We start from the raw sequence: 25,494 nt of genomic DNA on the forward strand, positions 1-25,494 counted from the left end.
GATAGTCGGTTTTCAAGTGCAAGGGCTCCAAAAGGATCAAAGAACATTTAATTATCTGAGCCCTTCTGTCTTCCACCATTGCAATCTCGATGGAAAAAAGTTGATCCAGCCAGGTTCTTCCACCCTACATCGATCACAGCCCTCATACACGGTTTTGATTGGTTGTATCCAAAGTGTAAAACATGGTATTCTGCAGGACATGCATGATTCCATCGATCTGTGCCATAAAATAAGATAAAAACAGCCGGCTACGTTAATATTTCTCATGTTTTGACCCCCCACGCGATCATCCCAGATATTTAACAAATTCAAGCACGGCTTTAATTTAGAGATATATACAATGGCGTGCGAAATAAATCTAAGATTTCTCTAAAATGAATGGAGAAGGTATTTAATGAGATGGGGTCTGATATTCAAGAATTGTAGGTGAAACTCCTCTCCGAGATGGCAGCTCTTCCTATCAATCTCTTGGCAAGTCATACAGTATTAATTAATAAGGCGTCCACTCTAGAAAATTTCTATGGTCTGCAAACCAAACGGGCTCTACCTTCAGTCATGGTCGCATGCAGTGCTAGTGTTGTGTCGTTTTCTAGTTATGCATCTCGGTGGTTTCATGAGTGAATAAATTAATATATGCAATGTTATTAGATATCTTTCAATAAGAAAGGTTTCGTTAGTGCTCTCACAGACCATGACTGCAGATTAAATATGCACGAAACAATGCATGCAGGTGATGGTAAATATGTCACTACCACCCTCGATCGTGAAACGTTTTTTTATACTTCATTTAGTCAAATTTTGTATGTATGGTTGACCTTTCCAGGGATAACCTTTTGCTCTACTAGTATTGAATTATTTCTTCCACCAATTATGGGCGGAGATTGATTTTGATTTTCAATTTATGCAATTAATTAATTTCAGAATTCACATAAACTATGGACACCCACCCACACTTGACAGTAGCACATATCACGAAATTTCTTGCGAAAAGGGTCGGACTTGCTTCTAGGCTTCCAGCTAGCCTCGCGAAAATGACAACCCAAAACACCAGATACAATTTTATGGCAGGAAAAAAGAAGAAGGGGTGTTTTGTTTTAAATCGGATGTCATGAGTTACATAAGCTTTGGGTATTACCTGCTCAGTTAATGATGGATTAGTTGGGGTCTTTTTTGTTTTTTATTGGAGATTTAACTTCTCTAGACTTTACTAGGTTATTTCCCGTATTTGACTGAAGAATTTTTAATATAAAAAGATAATATTTAAGTTGTACAAAGTTTTTTTTTATTCTCCTTAAACTTTGGAGTACTGAATCAAACTTGAAAACTCCTTACCTGATTCCTGATCTTTTACCTGCATAATAAAAAAAAAACAATAAATATCTTAAAATCTTTTCTAAATCACCTAATAACCCTAAAACCTCTAAAAAATATCTAAAAAAAAAAATTCAACCGAATAAACAAATCTTAATAAAATATTATTTTTTTTTCAATGATATTTAGAGAAAACAATATATCACTATCAAATTTTTTTCTCATCAAATACAATCTGTTAATACCAAAAACAACAAATTTAATTGCTAAAATGACCGATCAATTATTTTTTCTTTTTTCACTATTTCCATGTGACTTTCTTCCTTTTTTCTCGAAGTTAGAAATGGAAAAATAAACAAAATAAATTTTTAATCCAAAATAAAAATATCTTTATGTATTTTATATTTTGATCCTTTATTTTTTAATTTAATATTTTCACCATAATTTCAAGCTAATTTCATCTAATTAAAGCATAAAAAAATTCAATTAAAAAAGAGTTTGAAGAGAAAAATATAATAAGAAGCTGTCGAAGCTCCGTAAAAAATTTCAAATCTCTTACATGTATGCATGAAATTAAGTGATTTTATAAGTTTAGAATTCTATAAATATGCATGAATAATTTTTGTGACACAAAAATTCGAGCATATATACATATACATATACACAAAGCTTGATACAAATTTGAATTCTAAATCTTGTATAGTACCGGGTTAATGTATTGACACCAAGCATATATGACCCCTTCGGTGATTGTTACGATGACTTCCAAGTCATTTTCGACGTCGTTTTCTTTATTACAGAAAAGTAAGTAAAATGCTTAAATTATTATGTAATCCAGGAAATAAACTGAATTTGTTCGAAGTTACGGTAACTTAAAACCACGAAAGGAAAACCACGACCAGTGGACATGGCTTGTCAGACAAAGTTGATCACAGCTCTCGCTAGCTAGATCCAGAAATCTATCTCATTGGAAAACCTCGGGCCTTGGAAGTTGGAAGTGGAGGGGGTGCGTGATTGAAGCCAGGGGCAGCTGTTGTAGGGAGAGCTGGTCGGGGATTTGGTAGAGGGCTTTGTGGTATGGATTGAAAATATATGGTAAATATATGTGACTTTTTTAAAGGCGATTTTAAAGATTAAATTTAAAAAATAAATCAAACTCTAATTATGTTTAAAATAAGATGGGATATTTTAGAGCATATAATAGACATCCCCATCAAGATGACTTGCAACTGTAATTTATTTTATAATAAATGAGATTCATAAGAGATTTCATTAAGCTTGCCCAGTATCAAGGGCAGGGCTGCAAACCACAATAAAATTATCGGGTTATTATCATAAATGCCACATCTTCCTAAAAAATATGTATTATATTATTAATTAGTCTAGCCGTGGAAGAAATTGTATAATTAGCCATGAATTTGGATGGCAGGGTGAGAGAAGCCACAAGACAAGACGCACCAGTCAACCATGGGATCCACTCCATGCATCATTACATTTGTAAATGGTAACCGATTAACCCCCAGATGCCCTCCATTTCTACAGATCAGAAATCTCAGAAATCTTGGCTGGCTGGAGTGTGTTTTGAGTTATCAAAGAGAGAGACGGAAGAGAAGGAAAACCATTCAACGATAACAGCTACTAAACAAAATTGAGGGTTTAATCACATCTTAATTTCTTATTAACTAAATTTAAGTTTTCATTTAATTAGGAACAACTTTAAAAACATTTGTGTATTATCATCCCGCAAACCTTTCTTATTATTAATAGACGAGTTTTTGGTTTCTGTTGCAAATTTGGCGGATTAGAGAGATGATGATGGTAGGATCTCCGCTTTGATACAGAAAGTAAAGAAGAGAAGGGAAAGCAAAGAAAAGGGGAGGTCGTGTCAGTTCTATGATTTAATATATATATACGTGTTCAAGTTATTAAAGGCATTTAAGTAACATCATAAACGAAAGTCACGTTCTTTTTCTTTTTCTAGTTTAACTTGGCTGTTCGGGCCAGCTTGTGCGCACCTCGACTAATCCTACGGGATCTGAAGTTAATGACCATATAAACCTCCAGTAACTATCATATAAGCAATTACAGGGCTCGAAAGTCACATTCTTGAATTGACACAGATGATGACCTAAATTTAGTTGATAAAAAAAACATTTTTAAACCCTCAATTTTGTTTAAAATTTATCCAGGAACTAGATGGTTTACTCTATACTCTAACTAGTAACCAGTAGTAAATAAGTCTAGCATATTTTATCTCATGTGTGTTTAGCACATAGTTATTAAACTAGATTTTGGTGTCTTCTAGAATTGAAGGGATTGAATCGAGTTAATTAAATATTTTTTTAAAATGTTAAAATAATAGTTTTTATATTTTTTAAGATATTAATATGATGTTTTATTAATTTTTTAACTGAATTGATTAGATTGCATATTGATATGTTGGGTCTACAAGATCAAATCAATTTAATTCTAAATTAATTTTTTGTGTAGAGCCGAGTGAAAAAACAAGTTAATTGGAACAGTGATCAAGCGAGAAGCACAAGTTGTGCTGTTACCAGTTTCTTGAAATTAAATTACGGGAAATTATTTCCTTGGTTTAATAATTATTTTTTAATTGTGCGAATCAATATGTCAATTAAGATTGTTGAATACGTTGGTCATAATTCGAGATTTAGAGTTCAAAATTTATTTATATCATTAATCATCTATTAAATAAAATTTTATAGACTTGGTAATTATGAAGGTTTGCTCTTTTATTTTATTTTTTTAATTCAAATCTTGAGGTAAGTAGAATTTAGTAAATCTTGATAATATGAGAATGCACTTTAAAATTTAATATACATTAGCAGATTTAAAAATAATAATTTTGAGGAGTGTAGATTAAGTGCTTAATTGGTCAGGTTCTAAATTTATTTTCTATAGGTTACCAGTTTAAGTCCCTTAAATTTCAGGGCCACTAGAGGCTTACATTGTCATTAACTTCAGGGTCCATGAGATTAATCGAGGTATGTGTAAACTGACTTGAATAACCATATTAATAATAATAAAAATAGCCTTCCTGCAGAATATATATATATATATATATATATATATATATATATATATATATATATATATATATATAAAAGATTGTAAAGTGGCTTAAAAAAGTGGACTTGCACACACGAGATATTTAACATTATGGCAAATCGCTTTTTGGTCATAAAAAAGCCCGCTAATCTTGGGCTTCATAAGGGATGGAAAGTCATTAGCCAATCTCATGATCATCCAAAAAACAATCTCAAGTGTTTTCTGGCTCGTAATATTAATATTAAAATTCTATATTGGATAAATTGACTAGTTCAACCATTTCATTAGTAACTTTGGATATATATTTTTTTAAGAGATATTGAAATAATGATAATGGTTGATTTTTAAAATATTTTTTAAAAAATATATATTAAAATAATATATTTTTATTTTTTTAAAAATATTTTTTACATCAACACATTAAAACTACCCAAAAAAATATAAAAAAATAATTTTTAAATTTTAATAAAAAAATAAATTGAAAAAAAGTTTTTGATTTTTGTACCTCTTCTTCGTACCACTGCTGATAGCAATTGTCAAGAGTCAAGACTATACAATCATTTTCCTGCCCCACACTTTAATAATAGCTTGCTGGAAATTTATATGAACTGGTAGTTAATTAAACAATATGTCGTCTTGTCTGCAAGAGTTTGGAAGGCTGGCTAGAGATTTTCCTGGGAGTTTTATGGACAAAAAGCTACTTCAACGCAATATTGTCTGACCAAAAAATCATAGAAGAAAAATAAAACCAGTTATGTAGCAATGTAACACACATTTGTTTTCTTTTATTATTGTTTTTTTTATTTGTACTCGTGTGTTGCTTGTTCGTTCCTGGCCAGCACGTCTTTAAACTTGTCCAAAGAGATTTTTAGCAAGCTTTTTGATCGGTAAATCTTCTCAAATATCAAGTAGGCTATTCATATTCAAATTAACAAATTAAAAAAAAAATAATTTCTATCTTAGGATTCAAACCGTAATTTGGAAAATGATACATCTATAAAAAAGCATGAACATGCTTTATTGTAAATTCTGATATTGTATGACAAAGTAAAGCTCCATAACATGATTCTTCTTCTTCTTCTTCTTGGTTGAGAATATAACTTGATTGTTGTCTGGTAATTCTCTAACGATAAAAAAGAGAGAGCTTATCATTGAAACAAAAGAAAAGCAGAAGGGTCATAATCCGTCATCGATTTTCTGCCAAAATTGTCAGCTTTAATCCGTGAAGTGTATTTATAATTGAAGACTTTTGATTCAAAATCCCACTCTTTGACATAGATGGATAGATATTCACATATCGAATTTCTACTTATCTACATATTATTTATAAGATAAAAATTTAGATATTCATCACTGAGGGTAGCTAGGGAAGGTTACTGGAATGTAATTTTATGCCATAAACTATTGCATTTCGAAGCAGAACTGCAAAAGCAGTGAGCAGCTGGAACTTGACAAGTAAACCACGGCCACGGGAAAATCTTATTAACCAGCATTGATCCAACCTCCATTGTGAAAAATGAGCGAGCCCTACAAAAGGCCAGCTGGAGTTTCTGGACAGATAGGTAAATCAAGTGCTGCAAATTCTTAAAGAGTAGGAGCTCAGATGAGTCTTATATTCAAGAAACATGACAGCTACATAGTTCTCCTCCTGTTATTTTGTTTCTTAGATGCTGGTACATGACAAGTATACCAAAACGATTGTGTATATGAATGAAACAATATGATGCAGTCAAAGCCTCGCCCAAGCCTAGCTATCAAGATGAAAATTTGCAAGATTCTGGATATAGCACCCGCTTTCAGTAAATATGAAAAACGGAATGGTTCGAATTTTGTCATCCTCAAAATAGAGCAAATATGGCAGCTTCAGAAAGTTAAGACGAGACAGAAATATGGTCCAACTGGTATAATAATTGAGCCCCCTGAATTTCTCACTGATTCTTCTGAGGCTACTCTAAAATATTGTACACAATCCAAGTCAACCCAGAAAATCAATAGTATCGAAACTCTGCAAATCTCTCAGCACAGAAAGTTGTACATTTTGCAATGTACAAAAGGTTCCCATATGTTTTCATCGACACAGGCAGAATAGCTTGCAAAAGTCGCAAACTAGAGAGAGAATGATTAGAAAAAAGAGCCTACACTTCCACTCGAGCCACTGAAATTTCCCCCAACCATGATATCATATAGGAAGAGCAGAGCAGGAAGCACGAGTGCATAAACCACTAAAGAGAGCAAGATGAAGAGTGATGGGACCAGTTTGGAAACCATTAAGACTAAGTGTGCACGTATTCATAGAAATGGATGCATTTATAGCAGCGTTGGACACTGTTCCTCCCGATCAAATAGTGAATTCAGAGTCATCTGCATGATAAAACAATCAGTGGCAGTGAATCATGAACAGATTTGATAAGAAACAGAAAAACTTGAACAGATAAAACACTAAACAGATTCAATATCAGGAAAAACGTGTTGAGAATATTTCATAAAATTCAGCCAAGATTGAGTGCATTTCATACCAGTACCAGTCTAATACCACATACACAACCCAAATCTTCTTAATCAGCACTAGATAAGACATGTCCATAAGAGTGTTAAAACCTTGACACAGATCAATTTCCAACACCCCATAGCATCTCTCCCTGGCCTCAACTAACTAATGGAGCTTTCCTTAGCTTATCAAGCTTCCGTTCAAAAACCACAACAGTGTCCTTCTTGCCCTCGTCAAGAAGATTTTGTTTCAGATTACTAAACAACTGTGCTGGAGGCCGAATGCCCACATCCAACATCTCCTGAAAGTACATGCAAGCCTCGTCTAGCTTACTCTCATGGCACAAACTATTGATTAATGTCGAGAACATATGCATAACAGGAAGGATTCCCTTGGCCTTCATCTGATCCCAAACCTTTATTGCCATATCCACTCTATCCTCATTGCAAAACATCCTCACTATAATCTCATAGGTACTCACAGATGGCTGACATCCCTCACAACTCATTTTCTGGAAAACTGAATAAGCAATTTTAGTTTTTCCAGCTCTTATCAGATGGTGAAGTATAATATCATAAGTTCTCGCACTTGGACCAACCCCACCTTTTCTCATCTCATCAATCGTCCTCTGCACATCATCCATTCTCTCTGACCAGCAATATGCCCCCACAACAGCATTGTAAGTAGGTGCCTCTGGAACAAACCCGCTAGCCTTTGATAGCTCAAAAAACTCAAGTGCTTCACTCAACCTTTTTTCAGCTCCCAATCCATTAATCAAAGTACAATATATGTGTGGACTAGGCTTGCAGTTCTTCGCTTCCATCTCATGAAACAACTCGATTGCATCATCATACCTCCTAGATTTACAGTGGGCATTGATAAGAATACCGTAAGTGACAACATCCGGTTCAAAGCCCTCATCTTTCATTTCGTTGTAGACTTCCATCAACCGCGACAAGTTTTTCTCTTGACCCCACCCTTCTAGCAATATCGTATATGACTTAATATCAGCCACAAATCCTCTCTTATTCATTTTATCAAACACCAATTGTGCTCTCTCTACCTGCCTCGACTTGCATAAAGTATCAAGCAATCTATTAACATCGGAAGATTCAATCTTCAATCCAAACTTCTCCATTTTCATAAATGCATCTACTGCCTCTTTAACTTTCCTTGCTCTTGCATATCTCCTTGAAATCAGTGCAAAAGTTTCTTTATTCAGTAACCCTTTTTGCTTCATGTCAGTAACTAAGTTCCATATAACGTTAAACTGCTTGATCTTTCCTAGTGATTCAATCAAGGCATGGTAGCTCTCTGTGCTATATTGAAACCCTTTTTGCTTCTCTGCCCATCTAAAGAACGATAACGCAAGAGCACCTGCATTGCTTAGCTTCTTCAATGCCTCAAAAACCAAACTTGGTGACACTTCCATAGAAGCCTTATTGAGCAAAGCCTCAACGCTAGAATTAGGATTTTTTGATAATAATTTGCAGATATTTTCAGCGTCTTCAACGATTTTATCAGCCAAAACTTGTGGGGTTTGGTTGCTGGCATCAGTAAGGACAACGGTTTGTTGTAAATCAGTATGGGTTGACTTGTGGACGATAAAATGAGGGTTTAACATAGACCCAAATGGATTCTCAAAATTGGGTGTAGAATTGAGAGATAGAGTTTGGTTTTTGATGTTTACAAGTGATCTTAGGACAAAAGGAGAGGAAGAGTAGAGAAGAGAGGGGTTATTTGGTGTTCTTGATAGAAAACTGGAGAATCGAGAGAGAGCCATCGTGAGAGAATCAAGTTTAGTGAAACAACAAAAGGAAAGGAGTGAACTTTGAGAATCTGGGAGACAGAGACTTAAGATTTTTAGGGTTTATGTTAGCGGACTGGAATTTAACGGACTCTTTAAGACAACTGTCCTTCCTTGGGCCGCATTACGTTGGCTGGTCGGTTCGATTGACGAAAACATAAAATAACTTATTTATTCAACTTCTCAGATAAACGGCATATTTAAATACATGAGTGTATTGTAAATTATTTCCTCTAATTTTTTAAAAATAAATTACATAATTTTTAAAAAATAATTAATTAATCACTAAGTCAATGTTGATGACCATGCTTAATTTAATACTTCTTTGCTTCAGAAAAATATCTTTTTTTCCCATAATCTTTCCATATTATCTTTTTTTTTGTTTCTATCTATTCTTCTCAAAACAAAAAAACAAATAAAGTAAATTTAAAAAAGATATGAAATTGACAAGAAAAGGATACAAAATAGATTTGGAAATAGAGAGACTAATTTTAAACCTAGAATGACTATTTAATTCAATTCGTTTTGCAAACTTATTTATAATTTACTCATAAATCTATTATATATATACATCCTAGCCCCGCGTCTAATTAGATAATTTCCAAATACATCTAATGCCACCGTTTCTCCTTCACATGCACTCAATTTTCTGAGCACAAACATCAGGTTTGGATTGTTGCTTCCACTACGCCTATTCAACGAAAATCAACTGGTTAAATGAGTTGTAATTTTCCAGATTTAAACCTTTATTGCCAACACAAACACGCGCACGCGCATATAAAGAGAGAGGATGCAAATAAGAATTTAATGAATGAGCTTCTGTTACAACTTTTGAAGAGTACTGAGAACAGAATGAACATACAAGGGCGTGCTGTGGGCAGCGTAAAGAGGGAGGTCCTCTTATTGATTCGCACTGTTTACCAGCCCCCATGACAGGACACCATTCAGAAAAACCTCCAAGTGAATTCACTTGTTTCCCTTCGACTCTGCCACTCCCATAAACACTATCATAGCCCGCGAGCGGAGTAGCCCAATAAATGGACCTAAACACCAAAGAATCAACGTCTATTGATGTTAATTCTCCGAAGTGGTTGACAAAATTCAGATGCGAAAAAAACTGCACCGAGTCTCAGACAATAAACCTTTAATGTATGCATTTTTCATTTGCACTGATTCATCTGTGAGTTCCATTCATCAAGAAGGTTTTTAATGGTCTCCTTGAACTTCTTAGCCTGAGGACCTGGCTTCACAACATTGACATCACCCCATTGAGAGCAAGGATCAATCCACCAGGTCCTCCGGCCAGTGCACCATGCACCTGGGGCAGCTCGATCATGCCCACGCTTAAGGATCTTCTCGTCCACCTTGTCTAGCACAGGGTCATCCTTCTGAAACTGCCTTGCAAAAGCCACTCCACTTTGAACCATGAGATCATAATCAGATGTATTAAGAAAATGTGGTTCCATCTTTGGAGGATTGTCCCAGACCATATACCTTAGATCACTGTTTAAAGTTGTGTTCTTAAACTCTGGTGCATTGCAAATGACAGAGTGGAAATAGCTTTCTTCAGATAAGACCACATTGTTGAAGTACATAAGAAGGGTTCGAGGAAGATTATCCCAACCAAGAATGCAAAATTCAAGAAATGACCTGCTCAAGATCACCCACGGGGAACCTGCAGTAGGAGATATCTGTTACCACACGTAACATTTTCATGAAAGTAAAGCATACACATGCACAACTTTAATTTTAGTTGCATAAACAGCACGCTGTGGACAATAGACTTTGCCTGTGAATACTTTGAAACCATCAGGAGTTGGCCGCTTCTCTGTAGCATGAAATATCTGGCTCCTCCTGGCTAGGTAAATCCCAGGGTCAACTACAATAGGCTGAATTCTTTGATCTCTACAACAAGGTCAAACCAATAGAACTCAGATAACTAATCTTTGTGCTGCAGAATTACAATAAAATTTAGTAAGAAGAGGTTGCCTACTCTTTCCACCCAAGGTCACTGGTGTGATCTATGAAATTGAGGTCTCTGCTAACAGAGGAGAAAACATGGGACAAGTCTGCAAGATAACAGAAGAAAATATTGGAAGCTCGGAATTCTATCATATGAGGCAGCATGACACCACACGGTGAGGTCATAAGTGGAAATGAGTGGAATTATTTTCCAAGAGCCTAAAAGATTTCCAACACTTCAGTGTATCTGATACTAGAGGCATGTTGGTGAAATACAAAGCACATAGGAGAAAACAGATTCAAAACCATTCTGCTAGTAAATAGAGACAGTTATTAATTATGAGCTGAGATTCCCATATAACTTGGATGAGTTTCTAAGTAAGCATTGGACAAGTTAAATCAGCTTCAATTTTTACACAGCAATCATCTGCATTCTTAAGCCTTCCTAACCATTCAATTGTGCAATATGGCCAAGGACAACATTGCATTATGATTTACAGAGCAGGCAAGGCCACACACATGAACATAAAGCTGACGCTACAAAATCTCTAACACATACCGAACATATTGTTCTTTTGTACAGCTATGAAAGGGCATGTGCATCACATTGATGCATTCAGAACCTCTCTGACCCACATATTTGTATCACCAGAAAAAAACCAGACTCCAAATCAACAAGGGGTTATCAAAGGTATAGACAGCTCATCAGCAACTCTTCATACCAATAAAAACTGCTAAGGACACCCTTATTTCTGCAATGATAAAGGATGGGACTGTATTATGCTTTTATACAGCTGTGAAAGTGCCTCAGGCATGTGCATTACGCAGATCAGATTCCAATAAACTCTTTTAAACATTAGATTTCATGGGACATGAAGTCACCAACCATTCCAGAAGTATGAATTAGTATGCAAAACCTTTTATGGATATAATCTAAACAGTATTTTTAGTCTTTTATCCAATCACATAATTGTTTTGAAACCTGCTTCTGGTACATATTTCCTCTGTCATAGCCAAATAGCTCTGATGCCCTGTCAACACTCTAACCTGAAAAATTCAAAAAACCACTACGAGAACTCTAATCAGTCTTTGCTCTATCGTGCCTCTTCAAAATAAAAGCTCTTTAGTAAAAAAAAAAGGAAAAAAGCTACTTGATTTTTAAGAAGCCTACACTAAGGCCCCTTCACTTCTTGTCACCTAGCTTAACTCACAATATTCAACACACTAGCCGGTCTAGACATAGCTATGAATCTAAAAATTGATGAAAACATCATTTATGCATTTTCAAAACCGCCTTTATTCAATCCCTTTTCAAATAACATCCTAGATAAAAAAAATGCACAAGTCCTCTTTGAAAAAAGATACGCAACTTTAAGCTTGCACAAGTCATTTGAACACCCTCATCCTCGGTAGTGAAAATGAAAAAAGAGTACCAGTTAAGGCATGTCCTATAATGATATCTTGGTCTGAATCAGGAAAAGAGCGTAATTGATGCACTGAGGGCCAGGAGGTGAGACTAAAACAATTGTGTAAGCCTAAATATCAAATCATGATTTCTCTCATTTAACTTTTGTTAGTCAACTCGGTACTTTAGATTCCCAAAAACCAGTCAACCCCACCCCTTCCCCTCCAAAAACAAAAAAAATCCCTTGCAAGCACGCATTTTGTAACACAAGATCAAAAGACCTACATCAGGAATACACTAAAGCCCATTCACGGTAAATACGACAGTGTAAATGTAAACCTGCAATTCTTGTGATCTTGGAACAACTTTTTACAACGGTATCCATCAACATGTGCTGTGAGTGAGTTGGAATATCCAAAAGGCCACTGGTTTAGCTAATAAGCAAATATCCTTACTTAAGTAAACCTCATCCTGACACCAAAAAAAAAAACTGCTTTAAACTACAAAGAATGACAAATGAAGAAATCGTATTTAGCTTCCATCTAAACTGAGAATTCAAACAGCCTTTCAGAGGCCAAAGCACATAAGCAGAATGGGGTTGGAACTTGGTCCTCTATCAACCTACTCTAGCTCAGGTCACAAATAAGTGTGCATCCATGGTTACAAGTTATAATGTGGTGGTCCTCGTCCTGGATAGCATGCAATAATTATTAAGTCAAGCTTTAATAAAAACTTCCGTTCTTGCAAAATCATCCTTCATTACACCTGCATGGAAGATACTTCACTATATTCTCAACCACCATCTAGCAGGTTCAATAGAAGCTTCTTTTGTGAGGGTTTTCTCACAGAAGTTGTCCAATCCTAGGTCTAACTACAGCATTACAGTTAGCTGCATCGTTTGTATATTGATAATTTAATCTGTTCTTGTAAACAGCATACTGGTTTAAGTCAAGCTTTGATGAAAAATTCTGTTCTTGCAAAATCAACCTTCATTACACCTGCATGGAAGCCTACTTCACTGTATTCTGAACCACCTTCTAGCAGGTTCAATAGAAGCTTCTTTTTGTGAGGGCCTTCTCACAGAAATTGCCCCTCAGGGTTATGGCTAGCTGCATCATTTTTATAATGGTAACTTAAGTTGTTCTGGTAAACAGCATACTGTCACAGGATTACAAATTTTATTGCACCAGGAATATGAATCCAGGATCTTTGCACAGAAGTGTGCATGTGTTAACGATATTTTCTCCCCGTACCAGATCCTAACAACATTGTGACCTATATGGTATCATTCATGCTGGCTTCTAATACATTCTGGACAGCAGGCACCCTTGTCTGAGGTAGTCAAAGGAAGAACAAGCAGCCACATTTTAAGTGTTATGGTTCGATAAAGTCATCTAGCCTACTCAAAATTTTCATAGGCTTCCTAAATTATTTCTGTTGTGAAAACAACTATGACAACTAAGAAGAAACAGAAAGCACCATTTCTTTAAGTCATATCCAATAATTACCGAACAACGACAGCAAACATCATATTTCAGAGAATAACATAAATATGTCAAATATATCCAAGACGCTAGGCAAAATATGAAATGCAAAGGTCAACTATGCTTAAAATAGCAACAGGCCATGATGCGTCCTTTCCATTGAGCTTTAAGATGTAAATGCAAGAGATTCCTCATTCAAGAGTCAAAACGAAGAAAGCAAAACTTAAATAGATGCATGGATAAACTCTAAATGAACAAAAAAATAATAGTTATTTTTCCAGCATCTGGTCACAGTTCCATACTCAACCAAAAAATCCAGAAAGGAACAAAACCAACAATCAAAATTAACAAAAAAAAAAAAAGCATACCATCCTGAGTTACCAACGGATAATCCATTGCACTCAAAGACACAAACCACGTCCACCCAGCATCCATCCTCAACAAAATGGCAGCAGCACGCAAAATCGCGGCCAGGTTAGAAGAACCCATGTAGGTAAGCCTTCCAGGTTTCCCAACAACGTCCACGTTCCCAAAACTCCTAATCGCAGGCACCGCATTTACAGCCCCAACAAGCTTCATTCTCTCCTCGTCAGATGCCTCGGCACCCAAATGCAATAAATAACGGTTTCTTGGGTGATAAACTGCCAGCAATAACCTAAGGATCCGATCCTTATCACCCCTTCCACCTGAGATATAATAGGCAAAAGCAGGAGGGTAGTGGATTCCATGGTGAATTATAGAAGGGAACTGTTTAGAGGAACTGAAAGCAGAGATTGAATAGACTAAGAGAAAGAGTAGTGAAAGAAGTGCTGAGGAGAAGAGAGTGAAAAGCCATCTTTTCTCTGCTCCCATGATAATAATCCCAACAACACTACCAATGTTGAAGCTGCTCCTTGTTTTTTATGATGGGGCATATGGTGGTGCAAATCAAATCTCAAGTTCAAACCTTTCAGATAAATTTGAGGTATAGGTAGGAAATAGAAAGATGGATGTGCATCAAAATCAAGTCTTTTTGCACTGTACTTCTTGAGATTAGATGGGAAACAAAGATATATCGATGGGTATGGATCAATAAAGACTGGAACTTTATAGCTAGATTTTGGGTTTTGAAGCAAGATGAAGAGATGGGTATTGGTCAAATGAATCGTATTGGATTGACTTTAGTGATTGAGAGAGATGGATTTGTTGCGATCTTGATGGCGAGCTCTGAGCTATGAGTGAACGATGGTGCTAAACTGCTGATGGTGAAAAATATTGGGGGAAAAAAAGAGAGGACCAGTACTAGATTATAAACAACCTGCAAAAAAAAGTTATTCCTCGCCCTATTTTAATAGAGATTAGAGACAACTCTATGGACTAATAACATAAATAAATATGTTATTCTTTTTCTCTCAACTCTACTCTGCCCCCTCTTTTCGCAGGAGTTACTATTAGGCACAGTTTAGAATTACGGTTCAATTATCTTTTTTAATTTTTAAAATAATAATTTTAATTAATTTTTTTTAATTTTTTTTTATAATTTTTATGTGTTAATATAAAAAAAATATTAATTATATATATATATATGTTTAAATAAAAAATATTTTAAAAAACAATTTCTATTGTTCTCTCAAATAAGTTTTTAGATTTTATTTGTTCTTCTATTCAATTGTATTTTTTTAATTTTAAATTATTATTTTTTATTTTTTAATATATCAATATTAAAAATAAATTTAAAAAATAAAAAAATATATATTATTTTATTATATTTTCAAATAAAAATTATTTTTTAAAAACAATTTATACTTCGTTATCAAACAACCTTTTAATAGTGTTAGGGTTTTGAGGTTGGATTTGTGATGAATGGAAAAAGAAAAATGGAGTTTTACGGTAATGGATTGATTTTCTTCTCCGAAATTATTTGATTTTTTAATCTAAAATAAAGAAAAAGTTACAATTTACATCTTTTCATGTGTGAGCACAGCAGTTTTATTTTTTTTTTACACTTGGAGCGTGACTATGACGCACCACAAATGGAGAACATTTGTCTCTTTTGGGGGATGAACCCTTCTTCTATTATAAAGATGAACCACGCGCTCCAAGAAATTTTGGCATTGATGATTGATGTGGTATATGTTCTTGTATGGTAAGCTGTGTTTTTAATTCAAAGTTTTTTCCAGCAACACAGTGGAAAAAAAAATTCCCAGAAAAGAGTTTTTAAACGAGGATTGTTTGACTAGTCTACAATATCATATCCGCATCTCGCATAAAAAAATTGTTATAATTTATCCCTTTTTAATTCCATCATTATTATCACTTCATCCATTATTTTCTTATAAAAAAATTAAACTTGTTTTTATTTAAACTAGTAAAAGAACAAGAAGATTATTCAATTATTTTCTAACCAGATTCGTTTAATTCCATAATATTATAATTAAAATCAGCTAAAAATAAAAAATGAAATTAAGGGACCAAATGAAATAGGTACAAAAAATGAGGGGGGCACAATAACCACAATAAAAAAGAAAAAAAATAATAATAGAATGTAAAAACACGCACATAAACATTAATGACGATGCTTTTAACACCATAAAAATATCTCGACAAAATAAAATTATATACATATTAAAACGATAAAAAATATATAAAAAAATATTTTTTTATTAAATATTATTTGAACAGCATACACAACAACATATAACACGCACAATGTAATCATTGTGGAACCAAAGATAATCCTTTTCATATTCTTGGTTTATTCAGGTTATAATATCTAAAATAAATACAGATCTAAATTGGAAAGGTAGAACATTTAGCGGTCAAGAGCATCATTTTGAAGAGTAGAAGGATAATGTTAGAAGACTTTAAACCTGGAAGAAGCGTAATGTTGCTGAATTTACAGGGGCAGAAATAAATTTAAAATCTCAATTAATTAATTTTTATTGACCGACTGATTTGATGGAGGAGTGGAAACAGGAGGACAGGGTGGTATTATTGTTAATAAGTCCAAATGAGAAAAACAAAAGTTGAATAAGGACAGACAATTTTAAAATTCAAATGTAAGGCGTCATGGTGCTACGCTGCGTTTCCATTTCACAAGTCTTCGATTGGTAAATGGTTGGTTTCACATTGATAGGGATTTATTAAGAAGAAAAAATATTATTGTACCTCTCATGTACATTTGAATAATTTTTTTCTGATTTATATTTTTTTAAATTTTATTATTTTATATCAGGTTTATTTAACATTAATCTTTATAATTTTTTTCAATTTATTTTTTATAATGTTATCATAGTTTTATGTTTCAAATCGCGAATTTAATAGATTAACTCAAGTTTTTTTATTTTTCTAACTGATTTTTAAAAAAAAATTATAATTGAAGGATAGTTGAAAATTAAAAAAATTTATTTTGGTATATTTTCTACAAGGTTATCTACATCTCATAACTTGGGTCACGAATTTGATGGGTTAACCCGAGTTGAGCCGAATTGTTTTTTGTATCTTTTTTTAATTATTTTATTTTATTTTATTATTTAACATTAAATTAATTAAAAATTTAATTTTATAATTTATTTCAATCTATATTCTATTATATTATCTTGGTTTCACAGTTTAAATTACGAGTTTTGCTGATTATATACGGATATATTTTTAATTTTTTTAATTGATTGTCCTGTTCTATAGAGGGCAGGTGTAGGGTATTAATCTGGTGTACTAGTGGACACCATTCCAGTCAGTCCAAGTAGATGATAAACTCTTGCTGATTAGTGGGATGTTTTTCATTCTCCGCTGTGTTAGGAAAACAAGGAATAATTCCTTTTTAATAGAAGAATAATTACGAGTTCTGTTAGAAGCTTCAATGAACTTGCTGAATAAAAACTCTTCACGGCACTGCATCCCCAATCTTAACTAGAAGCACCTCTGTTCTCTACTCTCGCTCAAAACAATTTTCTCAGCCACTTCTACTTCTTATAGCATCACTGTTGTTATCATTTGCCATGGGAGCATTATATTTATTGCTGATTAAAAGAAAACGAGGGTTTAAGCTGCGACCTTCCTTCCTCTCTTTTTTTTTTTAAAAAAATGGAGTAAAGGTCGTGCTGAATTGATGGCCGACTACCTAGCTACATGTAGAAGTTTGGTGAGCTAATAGTGAGAAGAAACAAACAAATACCTTGCAGTGGACAATGTTAGGTAGAAAATTAAGTAATGTGATAAACAACCTATTTTTACACTTCATTCGTCGATTTCTTTGCCATCCATCTCGGATGAACGATCCATGATGTTTGGAATGAATCTGCAATTTCTCTGGCATCCCTCAAAAAGATTCAGATTCATGAACCCTACCATCCCATGAAGAAAATAATAATATATGCACACACACACACGGCAGTGATCTTCTGTCAAATGTTTTATTTCTTCGCTCCCACTGTTCCACATCCATCCTTTTCGTTTATTCTCAAAATGAAAAAAAGAAAAACGTAAAACTCCAGGGTTTGAGCTCTCCTCCTCTCCTTTGTGACCGAAAGAAAAATCAAAGTCAAGCGCCGGCCTTTGAGCAAGGGATGTTTTCCACTCGATCATAATTAAAGGCCAAACGTTTTTAATGCATGAATTGACAAGTGGCAATCAGCTCATTACTCTTTTTTTAAAAAAAAAATTGTCTGTATCCGGGCTAATTTACAAATATTATAATTAACTTTCTAAAACTCTAAAGTAACCATATACACTTCAGTTATTTTAAAATTTATAGCGATCTAACTGATGATTTCTATAAAGAAACCAGAGCATAACTAATTGAATTATACTTTCTAGAGGGCCTGACCAGGCCTGAAGTTAACGACTCATTACCTCTTTTTTACAGATCGATGCACTGGCCTTACCGTATGGTAATTGGCAGCAGTTTCTGCCATGTTACTGATTGCTTCAGCAACAGCGTCGAAGCTGACCAGTCCCCTCGGAGACATGATCTTCTGCATCGTAAGATAAGATCATCCGTCCAGTCACTTTGATTTTAGGGAGTCTCGACTTTTGCAATTCCTTGTCAAACTTAACCACACTGTACTAGGATCACAACCAACCAAGACAACGAAATCCAAAACCAACCTTCCAAAATTTCTTTTATAATTCAAATACAAATCTTATCGTGTTTGTTCCTGCCTTGTTCTAAAAACATACGAGCTGTTTGCTTGATATTTGACATGAAAGAACACGATGGTATTATTGCATAATACAATGTATCTCATCAAAGAAAGAAGGTAAGCAAAATGCCCTCCCACTCAAACAGGAATGCTTTTAATGTATGTCTAGATAGATGCGGGCCATAATAATGTTTTGTCAATGTAAAGAAGAATATTCATGCGACATTAATATTTTAAGAGAAGTAAAAAAAATCTAAAATTTAATAACTGAAAAAGATTGCATGTGAGTAATGACTTGAAAAACAAACAAAATACAATAAAGCGAATACTTACTCTTACACAATTAATTCAATTTAATTAAAAAGTAAAACCTAGATTAAAAAGGATAAAAAAAAAACAAGTTAATTCTTATTACTTTCAAACCCACAAAAAAATCTCATAGAAAATAAATACAAAAGAATAATAAAAAAAATTATTTAATTTCATAAATTATTCTAAATAAAAAAATTATAATAAAGATAAAGGGATGAGATCTTAAGAATAATAAACCCCGAGAGTTTATTTAATTTTTTTTTAAGCTAAAATACAAATCAAGTAGGAGAAAGAAAAAAAAAAAAAACAAAAAGCCACACATGTTAAACTAGTAACAATTATATCACACACGTGTACATGAAGAGGGAGCATACGAAGACAATTCAACTGCTAACTGGAAGTAAAGCTAACACTTGTTTTTAAAAAAATTAAATTTTTTTGTTTTATCATTTTTTTAATATTTTAAATTGTTTTGATATGGTAATTTTAAAAATAATTTTTTTAAAAAAATATATTATTTTAACAAATTACACTTCCCAGCATCGCCCTCACCATTCAGATCCGATGGATATTATTCATATGTTTTTAGTTTTTTTAAAAAAAAATTATTTATTTACTAAATTATCTTATTACCCCTAACAACACCCAAGACCCACTAAACAAGCAAATGTAAAAGACAAAAGAACCCTATACCAAGGGCACAACCTTTTTTAATTCTAAAATAATGAAATAACTTAATTGTTTTAAAGTAAGTCAAAGCCCGTTTACCCAAGTTTAATATTTCTTACTTTTAAGGGCAATGAAATAATTACACTTTGCAATACAAATACAAAAACACTAATGGCTCCATTGAAAAGATCTCCCTGGATGATTTTATCAATCAAGGGTAAAATAATAAATTTTACTGTGGATTTCGACAGTAAAATGTGAACTCTTTTAGCTTTTGTTATAATCTTGCAGGTACCCGCTTGATAGTTTTTAGATGTTTCTTGAGAGTTGCTTTAACTTTCAAATAGAGTTGACAGAATCTTCATCACTGCCTTCACTGTCACTGCTGCTGCTGCTGCTCCCGCTACCACTGCTCCCGCTTCCACTGCTACTACTAGAACTGGAAGTCTGCTCATCTCTCTCATCTGCATTCTCCTGGGCTCTAAGGGCTTCTGCAGCATTGAGACCCTTGTCTGCTTCATCACCATTATCATCCACATCAGCAATCTCATCATCAGTGTTGTTTTGCTGTGGTGCATGCATATCAAAGTCAACATCAACTTTTTCTTCAGTTGCATTCCCATCATCAGGTGAGCCAGCACCAAAAATGTCCTCGATGTCTATGTCTTGATGTTCTTCAGCTTCATCATTCTTAGGGCTTGGTGAGGAAGTTGATACATTTGGTACATGGGTTGGATGCTCAGTAATCCCCTCATTGGCTGCTTTTGTACCTATCATATGATGAGAGCATTACTATTCATGATAACACGCAATAAGTGGCAGATAACAGTAAGCTGAAACACTAAATATCAATCATGATGACGAGCAATGGTTGAAGATAACATAGGAATAATCATTGGAACTCAGGAAATATCCCTGTTCTTTGCTTGGAATTCGTTTGCAAGTGACCTTTTCAAATGGCTGAATGATGTTGACAAACAGTAAGAATGAAAAAGAATGTGTTTTTCATATAACCAAGAATCAAACAATTTTAAATATTCTTGGATATCAGGAGGAAAGAAAAACAACCAAACAAAAATGGCTAAAATAGGTCCAAAGCAAAAAATAATAATAATAGAAACTGAGACCAGAAAAGGCAGGTCAAGGAGTACCAGTTAGGAACTGTTGAAGTTGCCATAAAGATATAGTGTCATGACCACAAAACCTTTTAACTTAAGCAGAGTTGTCTAACTGGATAAGTTGTGGATATTGAAAATGGAAATATAAGAGGGTCTGAATCTAAGTGACAGATTTGATCCATGATCAAGAGTCCTTGAGGATAATATAGTTCTTCACAATAACAAGGAATGCATAATTGTTTCCACTAGAAATTCTAAAAAAAATCTCATGCAGAAAAAAAAGAAGGTAAAACCCAACTCAAATACTAAAAAATCAGAGGGTTCATTAAGAGTTTTTTTTTTTTTTCTTAAAAAAAAAACATATCCAGCCCTGCGATATCTTCATTTAGAAATCCTATCTACCAATGTAAGAGCATGATTTAAAATGATTTTTCCCCTAATACCGTTACATCGAAACATCTAGTTGGCTTATACAAAAGAGATGCAAGGAAATTATGTGCGAATTCACAAGCAAACAGCACCGCATGGCCATTGTGATATGATAACTAGAATCTGAACCAAAAAAATCTTAATTGGGCAGATAATCCAACTAAGGTCACCATAATTAGAATAAATGCACAGTTTATCCATCCTAATAGACGAAAAGAAAATATCCTGTTAAATGACTAACAAATACAACTAATTAACAAAGGTTCTGAACAAGATTCAGAAATTACTTAACTATTTGTGACGGGATTTATTTGTTACATTCTCGAATTAAAGTTTGGTTTGTTTTTCTGATCACTTTTATTTTATCCATAACTGGATTGTGCGAATAAATTTTTGGTTTGTGGCCAAATCCATGGTGAAATCAGGGATAAACATGCACTTGAATCCAAACATGTGTGTGTATTCAAAATACCTAAAACATGTGGCTCGCCGACATCAATCCGTTCCACCTCAACCTGTTCAAACACAAAGCATAGGAAGAAATATAAAGCATCAGCAGGGAAGCGGAGTAACAAAGAGATTTGGATGATCACTTTAAAAACAGCGGACGCAGAGACAGCAAACTAACAAACAAAGACTTAACAACAACCAATCTTCAATCCCAATCTAGTTTAGGCTGATTATATGGATCCTTTTGCGCCATTCCAGGCGATCACGGTTATCATCAAATAAAATTCAATCGAAACTTACAGGCACAGTAGGAAATGCACTTCGCCCAATCTGAACAGGCTTCGCACCCTTCCCAACAGGAGGAGACAAGCCGGGAGCCTCCACAGCCAGCATAGATTGAGCAGAAGCCGCTGCAGCGGATTCACCAGGCAATCTTAGGTGCCTAAGCTGCTTAACAGACCGATGAAGGCGCTCCAATCGAAAAGTCTGGCCATCGAAAAACAGAACGGCATCGTTTTCTTTATAATCCTCGCTGCTACCTTCAAAAGTGACTTTCGATTTGCCTAATTGATTGTTCTGAAACTCAACCGAAACTCGATTGTCTTTGTTCTTGTGGAATAATCCAGGCTTGGTTTTGTCAATCGAAGCTGGCTTAAATTCGTATCGCAGAGTGCAGAACTTATTGGAGGATTGCTCTTTAAATGAAGGACCTAGGGCTAGATTGTACCACCGATCTGGTTGCGGAGCACTTTTTGGCTCTTCTTTGGAATTGTTGGCCATGTTTTGCTCACATGGCAAGATCTGTCTTTGAGTAATGGGTACTGAAAGTACAGTACCGCTCTGCCTACGCTACCTCATAGGGATGGAGGAAGAGAGAGTGTTATTGTGTTGTGAGCTGTAGGGTTTTCTTTTTCTTTTCTGGGAAGAAGACGGAGAGAGACGGATATTTGCGAGAGAGATATTCGGTTGGGTTGTGAGTTTGTGGGGTCGGAGCAGTGCGGGCAGTGGTTTTGTTACACGTGGACTAAAAATGACGTGGATTGAATGGAGGTGGTGGTCATGGGTTGCAACTTGCAAGTGCAGATTGAAATTGTATTACAAACAGTGTTTTAAAAAAATTAAAATTTTTGTCTATAATTAATCTTTGTATATTTTATAATCATTTGATATGTAAATATTAAAAATAATTTTTAATAAATAAAAAATATTATTTTAATATATTTATAATAAATTAGAGACCCAAATGCTTCTTGCAAGATTTTCTTCACACTAGTGAGAGGGAAAAAACACGTTTACCTTCCAATTCTCCAGATAAAATCTCATTTTTATAATTTTCACTTCCATGGACTTTGAAAAGTGTATTAAAAAATTATTTCATGTGTTATAGTTATACTAGCTTTGATACCCGCGTGATGCCGCGGGTCATTTTTTTTGCATAAAAAATATTTAAAAAAATAAAAATTTAAAAATATTGGGTTTTTCTGCAAAGTTATACCTAATAATCTTGAGTTTGGCTACAACGTCTGACCTAAGAGTAATATTTATAATATTAATAATAAAATTAAACTTGTATGACCCAAGTTTAAGTGAGTCTGGCTGTAACACCAGACCCAAGAATACTAAATGTGGGTCTGACTATAAGGTCGTGTCATAAAAGTATGATAATTAAATAGATTAATTAAAAAAAACAAAGAACAAAAATTAACAGGAAGGAAAAAACTAATGAAGAAAAGGAAAAAAAATTGAATTAATTGGGTCAACCTTTTAAACCAGGTTATCCCGTAAAACCTGGGATTTGCGTTATGAAAGTTTGATAACTAAATAGAAAAAAAAAATGATGGGTTTACCTAGAATTAACCGGGTTAACCCATCAAACCAAGTTAACCCGTCAAGCCCAGGATACGTGTCATGAAAGTATGAAAGTCTGATAATTAAATAGAAAGAAAATTAACTTTAACAAACTAAACTAAATGAAAAAAATAACTCGTCAGATCAAGTTAACCCATCAAACCCGAGATTCGTATCATGAAAATCTGATAACTAAATAAAAAAAAAATTAACATTAACAAACTAAATAAAAAAAAAATTCATTAAAAAATTAAAAAGAAAAAACAAAAGGAAAAAACAATTATATAATATAATACAATATAATAATAATTATAATGAAAAAACGTGGGGAAAATTTCAAAAAATGAAAAAAAAAGTGGGGAAAGCTAAAGCTAAAGCTAAATTCTCAACCAACTCAATATTGAAAAAAATAAATTTAACAAAAATAATTTTTTGAAAAAAACATGTGGGGAAAACACTGTAGCCAAACAAAAATCATGTAAGGGAAACACTGTAGTAATCCATAGTGTTTTTTTTTTTTAAAAAAAAAGCTACAAAGCTAATCTCTCAACCAGCTTAATATATAAAAAAACCGATAAAGGCTATCTTAAAAAAAACAAAGAAGTCAATTTTGGGTAAAAGAAATGAAAAACAAATGTACAAAAAAGAAAACAAAAGCGAAAAAAAAACACGTGGGGAAAGCTACAGTGTTTTAAAGAAAAAGACAAATAATAATAATAATAATAATAATAATAATAATAAAAATATGTAAAAAATGACAATTTAAAAAAAAAAAAAAAACTACAAAGTTAGATTATCAGCCAGCTCAATATTGAATAAATAAATTTGATAAAGATAATTTTTTAAAAAAATATATTGGGGAATTTTTTTTTTTTAAAAAAAACTACAAAGCTAAATTCTCAACCAACTTAATATAAAAAAAAATAAAATCTACAAAGACCATTTTGAAAGAAAAAAGAATAAAAAAATCATTAAAAAAAAGAAAACAATGTATGAGAATATTATAGCAATCCATAATGTTTTAAAGAAGAAAACTACATAGTTAAATTTTCAACCAGCTCAGTATTTAAAAAAATTTAGCAAAGATAATTTTGAAACAAAAAAATTAAGAAAAAAAACGAAACAAAAAAAAAAGAAGAAATCAATTTTGGGTAAAAAAAAACCATAAAAATACATGTTAAAAAAAAACAAAAGCAAAAAACAAAACCGAAAAAAAAAATATATAAAAAAAAAACTGCTGCTACAGTAAAAAAACCTACAGAGTTATTATTAATATTTACATAAAAGACTTTCTGAAAAAGTTTACACCAGTAATATTTATCCGAGTCCAGTGTGATCGCGAACATCGGTCGAACATCCTTCTTCATTTTATTTTATTTTTAATATTGTATTGAACATTAACATCAATTTAATCAACACACTTGAAAAAAGCTTCTTACATCAAGCATTATCGATTGAAAATATTTGAATCATGTAAATGGTGAATAAATGGACACTTGACTTTTAGATTCCAGGACAAATCGGTAATGATAGAACTATCATTGCTAACAAGCGATTAAGGTTTTTGGCATTACGTTTAATTTTTTAATTTAATTTTTTTTAATTATGTGTTTTTTAATAGTTTTAATATACTAACGTAAAAAATATATTTTTAAATAAAAATATTTTTAAAAATAATATATTTCACCCTCTTAAATAAAACTAAATCTAGTCTAATATATATGCTCATCATATCATGCTTACTTATAATTAAAATCATAGATTCAGTGATTAAGTTAAAATGATGAAGTAAATATAACCTTATTCAACTAAAAAGTCAATTATATTTTGATAACAATTAATTATAAGTCTTGTCTGTAACTGTATTTTAAGTAATATTTTTTTAAAAAATAATTTTTTATATTTTTTTTATATTTGTAAATCATTTTAATATGCTAATATCAAAAATAATTTTTAAAAAATAAAAAAATTATTTTAACACACTTTAAAATAAAAAACACATTAAATAAACACTTATATAAA

General features: G+C 33.1%; 3 protein-coding genes across 4 annotated transcripts; all 3 read right to left on the bottom strand.

Moving 5' to 3' along the window:
• Positions 1-5,850: 5,850 nt before the first annotated feature.
• LOC7459794 (pentatricopeptide repeat-containing protein At1g71060, mitochondrial) lies at positions 5,851-8,816 on the bottom strand. Its single transcript, XM_002315859.4, has 2 exons — positions 6,897-8,816; positions 5,851-6,741 (listed from the first exon to the last, which is right to left on the bottom strand). Exon 1 carries the CDS (start codon positions 8,649-8,651, stop codon positions 7,026-7,028), a length of 1,626 nt encoding a protein of 541 aa, XP_002315895.4. The 5' UTR covers positions 8,652-8,816; the 3' UTR covers positions 5,851-6,741; positions 6,897-7,025.
• A 637-nt stretch (positions 8,817-9,453) lies between these two features.
• On the bottom strand, positions 9,454-14,865 carry LOC7459795 (beta-glucuronosyltransferase GlcAT14A). Of its 2 annotated transcripts, XM_024609878.2 has the most exons (5): positions 13,895-14,865; positions 10,669-10,744; positions 10,465-10,580; positions 9,818-10,350; positions 9,454-9,718 (listed from the first exon to the last, which is right to left on the bottom strand). In XM_024609878.2, exons 1-4 carry the CDS (start codon positions 14,376-14,378, stop codon positions 9,836-9,838), a joined length of 1,191 nt encoding a protein of 396 aa, XP_024465646.2. In that variant the 5' UTR covers positions 14,379-14,865; the 3' UTR covers positions 9,454-9,718; positions 9,818-9,835. The 2 variants fall into 2 exon arrangements, with proteins under 2 accessions (XP_024465646.2, XP_006378457.3); XM_006378395.3 differs by having other exon boundaries at positions 9,454-10,350; positions 13,895-14,864.
• A 4,763-nt stretch (positions 14,866-19,628) lies between these two features.
• On the bottom strand, positions 19,629-22,596 carry LOC7459796 (uncharacterized). Its single transcript, XM_006378396.3, has 3 exons — positions 21,925-22,596; positions 21,647-21,689; positions 19,629-20,397 (listed from the first exon to the last, which is right to left on the bottom strand). Exons 1-3 carry the CDS (start codon positions 22,402-22,404, stop codon positions 19,967-19,969), a joined length of 954 nt encoding a protein of 317 aa, XP_006378458.2. The 5' UTR covers positions 22,405-22,596; the 3' UTR covers positions 19,629-19,966.
• Positions 22,597-25,494: the final 2,898 nt, after the last annotated feature.

The sequence above is a fragment of the Populus trichocarpa genome, chromosome 10, assembly GCF_000002775.5.
Source record: "Populus trichocarpa isolate Nisqually-1 chromosome 10, P.trichocarpa_v4.1, whole genome shotgun sequence".
In the NCBI taxonomy this organism is placed as follows: domain Eukaryota; kingdom Viridiplantae; phylum Streptophyta; class Magnoliopsida; order Malpighiales; family Salicaceae; genus Populus; species Populus trichocarpa.